This window comes from Scomber japonicus, chromosome 21 (assembly GCF_027409825.1).
Source record: "Scomber japonicus isolate fScoJap1 chromosome 21, fScoJap1.pri, whole genome shotgun sequence".
NCBI lineage: Eukaryota > Metazoa > Chordata > Actinopteri > Scombriformes > Scombridae > Scomber > Scomber japonicus.
In genome coordinates, this window is record NC_070598.1 from 1,276,991 (window position 1) to 1,284,490 (window position 7,500).

Genomic DNA, 7,500 nt, shown 5'->3' on the forward strand with positions numbered 1-7,500 from the left:
TACTAGAGGCCAACTGGAATTACAACCAAACAATAGGACATTTAAAGCCTTTGGATGTCTAGTGTCTGTTACATGGTGGCTTTAATATTCTTGATTCTTGATTTCAAGGAAGCTTCTTTGTCGAAACTTCCAAAAATACAAAAGTGCTTCCCTCTTCCTTGTGTTTTCAGTGTTAGACCTGAGCAACCTCACACTGCCAGTCTTCAACCGCACAGAGACAAAAAGTACAAGGTGTATTTGCTAGCAACACTGTGTACTTTTATTTGAACTGGCTCTGTGTATTTACTGGGGAAACTAGTCATTCCCCGATCACCTTTAGATACCAGCTACGTATGTATACCTGCTGGGAAACCTCAACGTTTCCTTATCATCTTCAAACACTGACGGCCTCTGAGTATTTACTAAGAACTTCACCAACCGCTGCTGGAAAGACCCGACTCCTGGCTCTGAGTGTGTGGTGGGAAGGAGGGAAGGAGGGAGGGAGGAAGGAAGGAAGGAAGGGAGAGAGGGAGGGAGGGAGGGAGGAGGGAAGGAAGGAAGGAAGGAAGGGAGAGAGGGAGGGAGGGAGGGAGGAGGGAGGGAGGAAGGAAGGAAGGAAGGGAGGAAGGAAGGGAGAGAGGGAAGAAGGAAGGAAGGAAGGAAGGAGGAAGGAATGAGGGAAGGAAGGGAAGGAGGAAGGAAGGAAGGAAGGGCGGAAAGGAAGGAAGGAAGGAAGGAAGGAAGGAAGGAAGGAAGGAAGGAAGGGAGGGAGGAAGGAAGGAAGGGAGGGAGGAAGGAAGGGAGGAAGGAAGAAATGAAGGTGGTGGGAAAACATAGCCTTACCTGTAGCCTCATATCTCAGGTGGTACCTGTCAGACTGGAAGGAAGGAAGGAAGGAAGGAAGGAAGGAAGGAAGTGGTACCTGTCAGACTGGAAGGAAGGAAGGAAGGAAGGAAGGAAGGAAGGAAGTGGTACCTGTCAGACTGCTGAGCTGCAGCTGTCTCAAGCCTCCGGTGTAGTTGAGAGTAGCAGACGAGTGGTTCCTGTTGTAGTTGGACATCACCAGCAGGGCGTACTGGCCTTCGTAGAGGTTCTGGCCTCGGATCAGCGTCAGATTCACCAACGGGATGTTTGTAGCCTCGTTCATGGCGATGAGGACGTAACCTCCTACTTCCTGGATGGACTGGAGGAAGAGAAGAAGAGAAGAAGAGAAGAAGAGAAGTCATCAGTGTTTGTCTTTACCTTTCCTTCCTTCTAGGCCAGAGATGTCAAACTCATTTTCATTCAAGGGCCACGATAGAAGAAAGGAGGGAAGAAAAGAAGGAAGGAAAGGAGTCCTTCCTCCTTTCCTCCTTCCCTCCCTCCTTACTCCTTTCTTTCCTTCCTTCCTTCCTTCTTTCCCTCCCTCCTTGCTCCTTTCTTTCCTTCCTTCCTTCATTCTCTCCTAAATTCCTTCCTCTTTTCCTCCTTACTCCTTTCCTCCTTACTCCTTTCCTTCCTCCCTTCTTTCCTCCTTCCTTCCTTCCTTCCTTGACTCGAGGACAACAGCAGGGTTAAACTCCCTCTGTTTGATATGATAACATGACTACAGCCACTTTTTTAGAAATCCCACATGATCCTTTTCACAGCGTCCATGTTTATCTTATCCTTCCTGTCGTCCTTTGACTGTTCCTTCTTTCCTCCCTCCCTCCCTTCCTCCTTCCCTCCTTCCTTCCTTCCTCCTTTTCTTCCTTCCCTCCTTCTTCTTTCCCTCATTTCTTTCCTTCTCTCCTAAATTCCTTCCTTCCTTCCTCCTTTCCTCCTTCCCTCCCTCCTTACTCCTTTCTTTCCTTCCTTCCTTCCTTCCTTCCTCCTTTCCTCCTTCCCTCCCTCCTTACTCCTTTCTTTCCTTCCTTCCTTCCTTCCTTCCTTCTCTCCTAAATTCCTTCCTCTTTTCCTCCTTACTCCTTTCCTCCTTACTCCTTTCATTTCTTCCTTCCTTCCTTCCTTCCTTCCTTACTCCTTTCCTTCCTTCCCTCCTTACTCCATTCCTTCCTCCCTTCTTTCCTCCTTCCTTCCTCCCTTCCTTCCTTGACTCGAGGACACCAGCAGGGTTAAACTCCCTCTGTTTGATATGATAACATGACTACAGACACTTCTTTAGAAATCCCACATGATCCTTTTCACAGCGTCCATGTTTATCTTATCCTTCTTGTCGTCCTTTGACTGTTCCTTCTTTCCTCCCTCCCTCCCTTCCTCCTTCCCTCCTTCCTTTCATTCCCTCCTTCCTTCCTTCCTCCTTTTCTTCCTTCCCTCCTTCTTCCTTCCCTCATTTCTTTCCTTCTCTCCTAAATTCCTTCCTCTTTTCATCCTTACTCCTTTTCCTTCCTTCCTTCCTTCCTTCCTTCCTTCCTTACGTCCTTCCTCCTTTCCTCCTTCCCTCTCTCTTAACTCCTTTCTTTCCTTCCTTCCTTCCTTCCTTCCGTCCTTCTTTCCTTCTCTCCTAAATTCCTTCCTCTTTTCCTCCTTACTCCTTTCGTTTCTTCCTTCCTTATTCCTTTCCTTCCTTCCCTCCTTACTCCCTTCCTTCCTTACTCCCTTCCTCCCTTATTTCCTTTCTCCCTCCTACCTCCCTTCCTTCTTTCCTTCCTTCCTTCCTCCCTTCCTCCCTTCCTTCCTTGACTCGAGGACACCAGCAGGGTTAAACTCCCTTTGTGTGATATGATAACATGACTACAGACACTTTTTTAGAAATCCCACATGATCCTTTTCACAGCGTCGATGTTTATCTTATCCGGGTTTGATTTCTCTACTAACAGCTTCCCGAGGATGTTTGCCAGCTGAGCATCAGTTCACAGATGTCAGAGCGTCCTTGGATGCAACACAAAAACAGGCCCCTGCTCACATCTGCAGCACCACAGGAAGTCAATGTGCCTCTGACACTAAACAAAGATCACTAAAGTATTCAGAAAGTTTTCATAACTGACGAATGATTTAGGAAAACAACCAGCGAGAATGAAACAGTGATGAGAAGACTCAAACTTCTCATCACTCAAACTCATTTTCATTCAAGGCAAGGCAGTTTTATTTATATAGCGCATTTCACACACAATGGCAACTCAATGTGCTTTACATAAAACAGAAACATTAAAACAATTAATACAATTACCCCCCCTCCCACCCCCCCATAATAAAAACAAACATCATTGCAAATGAAAGATTAAAATGTAAAGTGCTTTAAAAGAGCTCAATCATAAGCTCAGGAGAAGAGAAATGTTTTTAACCTGGATTTAAAAATGATTTCAGTTCTGCTGGTAGTTTGTTCCAGTTGTGTAAAAGCTGCTTCATCATGTTTAGTCTGAACTCTGGGCTCAACTATCTGACCTGAGTCAGTAGATCTCAGAGCTCTGGGCTCAACTATCTGACCTGAGTCAGTTGATCTCAGAGCTCTGGGCTCAACTATCTGACCTGAGTCAGTAGATCTCAGAGCTCTGGGCTCAACTATCTGACCTGAGGCAGTAGATCTCAGAGCTCTGGGCTCGACTATCTGACCTGAGTCAGTAGATCTCAGAGCTCTGGGCTCAACTATCTGACCTGAGTCAGTAGATCTCAGAGCTCTGGGCTCAACTACCTGACCTGAGTCAGTAGATCTCAGAGCTCTGGGCTCAACTATCTGCATCGTTTACATGATTTCATATATTTAAAAATATATTCTATAGCTGACTGGGAGCCAGTGTAAAGACTTTAGAGCTGACTGGGAGCCAGTGTAAAGACTTTAGAACTGACTGGGAGCCAGTGTAAAGACTTTAGAACTGACTGGGAGCCAGTGTAAAGAATTTAGAACTGACTGGGAGCCAGTGTAAAGACTTTAGAGCTGGAGTAATGTGCTCTGATCTCTTTGTTCTGGTTAAAACTGGAGCTGCAGCGTTCTGAATGAGCTGCAGCTGTTTAATGCTTTATTGTGGGAGTCCAGTCAGAAGTCCGTTACAGTAGTCGAGTCTACTTGAGATAAAAGCATGAATCAACTTCTCCTGGTCTGTTTGAGACATGAAACCCTTCACTCTGGATATGTTCTTAAGCTGATAGAAGCTGTTTTGATGATTGATTTGATGTGACTGCTGAAAGTCAAATCTGAGTCTATCAGCACGCCAAGGTTTCGGACTTGGTCCGTAGTTTTTAGAGGGAGGGCCACATACAGACCAATTTGATCTGATGTGGGCCGGATCATTAAAAAGATGGAAGGAAGGAAGGAAGGAAGGAAGCAAAAGAAGATAGGGCGGAGGGGAGGAAGAAAGGTAGGAAGGACAGATGGAAGGAAGAGAAGACGAGAAGGAAGGAAGGGAGGAAGGACAGATGGAAGGAAGGAAAGGAAGAAGGACAGATGGAAGGAAGAGAAGACGAGAAGAAAGGAGACAGGAAAGAAAGATGGAAGGAAGGAGGGAGGGAGGAAAGATATGATGGATGGACAGAGTGAAGGAAGGAAGGAAGAAAGGGAGGAAGGACAGAAGAAAGGAAGGAAGGAAGGAAGGATAAAAGGAATGAAGGACAGACCTGGAGAAAGGACAGAAGTAAGGAAGGAAGGAAGGATGGATAAAAGGAAGGAAAGGAAGGGAAGAAGGAAGGAGACACAGACCTGGAGGAAGGACAGGTCCTGGTGCTCCAGGATGTAGGTGATCTCCAGGTTCTCCAGGACGATGGAGCAGTTGGAGTACATCCTCACCATGTTGGAATAATGGTTCTCACGAGTCCCCAACAACGTCAGCTGGTTGCTCATCCCCTGGCACACTGAGGAGAGAGAGAAAAGAAGATATTAACCCTCCTGATGTCCTCAAGTTAAGGAAGGAAGGAAGTAAGGAAGGAAAGGAGTGAGGGAGGAAGGAAGAATATATTAAAGTCAGAGCTGAAGCATGTTAACCTGCAGTTCCTCTAACGGTCACTATGTGGCGCTCTTTCCTCCTGTATTTAACCCTCCTGGTGTCCTCAGGTCAAGGAAGGAAGGTTCCCTCCTTCCTTCCATCTTTCTTTCCTGTCTCCTTTTCATTTGTTCGTTCCTTCCTTCCTTCCTTCGTTCTTTTTTTTCTTCCCTCCTTCCTTCCATCTTTTTAATGGTCCGGCCCACATCAGATCAAATTGGGCTGTATGTGGCCCTGTGACCCTCCAACAGAGATTCTGCTGGTCACATGACACTCTGCTGGTCACATGACACTCTGCTGGTCACATGACACCCTGCTGGTCACATGACACCCTGCTGGTCACATGACACTCTGCTGGTCACATGACATTCTGCTGGTCACATGACACTCTGCTGGTCACATGACACTCTGCTGGTCACATGACACTCTGCTGGTCACATGACATTCTGCTGGTCACATGACACTCTGCTGGTCACATGACACCCTGCTGGTCTATCTTTGGTCCTTTTAAGTTTACATATGTGATGTTTAAGTAGATTCAGATTCATAAAACACTGGACAAGATGGTGTTACTATCCATTGTGCCATTAGATGTTTTACACATGAGTCACATGAGCTTCCTTGATGGTGAGAGTGGCGTGTGGGGGGGGGGGGGGGGGTGTACCTTGTCAATTTAGGACACATCGTCAGTAGTGTTCCTTCGAAACATGGGGTGTTTCGGCCCTTTAACACTAAACACCCTCATCAAAGGTGGCCAGCTACGGGGTGATCAAGCCCGAGCTTGTGTCCCATGCCCAATTACAAGTAGTAATAGTAGTACAAGTAGCTTTAAGTCCTGCAGGAAGTTTGTGATGTAAGCTTGTAGCTGCTGCAGGCGACACACGGAGCCAGTAGAGTTTCATTCCTCACCTGAACCCTGACAGAGAGGGTTAGGGTTACGAGAGAGTCAGATGTGTCCTGCAGCTGTGGTTGAACTCGTTATGGAGGAATCAGCTGTTCACACCTTCCTGCCTTCAGTTTCACATCATGAGATCTTATCTGGAAACAGGTCTGTGTTAAACATGCGGCCCGTGGGCCAGAACCGGCCCGCTGAGAGGTCCAATCTGGCCCAGGCTCCTTCTTCCTTCCTTCCTTCCTTCCTTCCATCTGTCCTTCCTCTCTTCCTTCCATCCATCTGTCCTTCTTCCCTTCCTTTCTTCCATCCATCTGTCCTTCCTCCCTTCCTTCCATCCATCTGTCCTTCCTCCCTTCCTTCCATCCATCTGTCCTTCCTCCCTTCCTTCCTTCCATCTGTCTGGCCTCAATGTGTTTCAGTAAAGCAGATTTTTTTTTTTAGCCCAGGAACAGTTTTAAAATCTTTGTGCCTCTTAATTTAGAAATACCTAAACTCAGAAGATGTTTATTTATGAATTAACTTGATGATGAAACTCACAGAACAGGGATTACCTGACACACAGTCACATGACACACAGTCACCTGACACACAGTCACATGACCACATACCACAGCATGTCACCGCCTCCAGCTGTTTACTGGGATTAAAGCGGTTTGTTAGATTACTCTGAAACTAATTGTGATACATTTGTCATGTTCAGACCAGACCACGGTTATTATAGTTAACTAAGACTAAGACTAGCAATGAATGAAGTAATTTAGTAAGGAAGGAAGGAAGGGAAGACAGATGGAAGGAAGGAAGAGAAGAAGGACAGATGGAAGGAAGGAAGAAAGGGAAGAAAGACAGATGGAAGGAAGGAAGGGAGGAAGGACAGATGGAAGGAAGGAAGGAAGGAAGCAAAAGAAGATAGGGCGGAGTGGAGGAAGAAAGGTAGGAAGGACAGATGGAAGGAAGGAAGAGAAGAAAGACAGATGGAAGGTAGGAAGGGAAGAAGGACAGATGGAAGGTAGGAAGGAAGGGAAGAAAGACAGATGGAAGGAAGGAAGAAAGGGAAGACAGATGGAAGGAAGGAAGGAAGCAAAAGAAGATAGGGCGGAGTGGAGGAAGAAAGGTAGGAAGGACAGATGGAAGGTAGGAAGAGAAGAAAGACAGATGGAAGGAAGAAAGGGAGGAAGGACAGATGGAAGGAAGGAAGAGAAGAAGGACAGATGGAAGGTAGGAAGAAAGGGAAGAAAGACAGATGGAAGGAAGGAAGGGAGGAAGGACAGATGGAAGGAAGGAAGAAAGGGAAGAAAGACAGATGGAAGGAAGGAAGGGAGGAAGGACAGATGGAAGGAAGGAAGAAAGGGAAGAAAGACAGATGGAAGGAAGGAAGGGAAGAAAGACAGATGGAAGGAAGGAAGGGAGGAAGGACAGATGGAAGGAAGGAAGAAAGGGAAGAAAGACAGATGGAAGGAAGGAAGGGAAGAAAGGCAGATGGAAGGAAGGAAGGGAAGAAGGAAGGAAGGGAGCAAGGAAGAAAGGGAAGACAGAAGGAAGGAAGGAAGAAAGCAAAGGAAGATAGGGCCTCCCTCCCTTCCTTCCTTTGATCTGTCCTTCTTCCCTTCCATCCTTCCATCTGTCCTTCTTCCCTTCCTTCCATCCTTCCATCTGTCCTTCTTCCCTTCCTTCCTTCCATCTGTCCTTATTCCCTTCATCTGTCCTTCCTACCTTTCTTCCTCCCCTCTGCCCTAT

At 46.6% G+C, this 7,500-nt stretch overlaps 1 protein-coding gene across 1 annotated transcript in view; it reads right to left on the bottom strand.

Annotated features, from left to right (window-relative positions):
* The window catches only part of LOC128382094 (melanoma receptor tyrosine-protein kinase-like), a 40,321-nt gene that overhangs the window by 17,802 nt on the left and 15,019 nt on the right, over positions 1-7,500 (bottom strand). Inside the window, exons 2-3 of the mRNA XM_053342076.1 lie at positions 4,592-4,743; positions 955-1,162 (exon numbers count right to left, since the gene is read on the bottom strand). Of these exons, the coding sequence (XP_053198051.1) occupies positions 955-1,162; positions 4,592-4,743 (360 nt within the window). The remainder of the gene's footprint in view (positions 1-954; positions 1,163-4,591; positions 4,744-7,500) is intronic.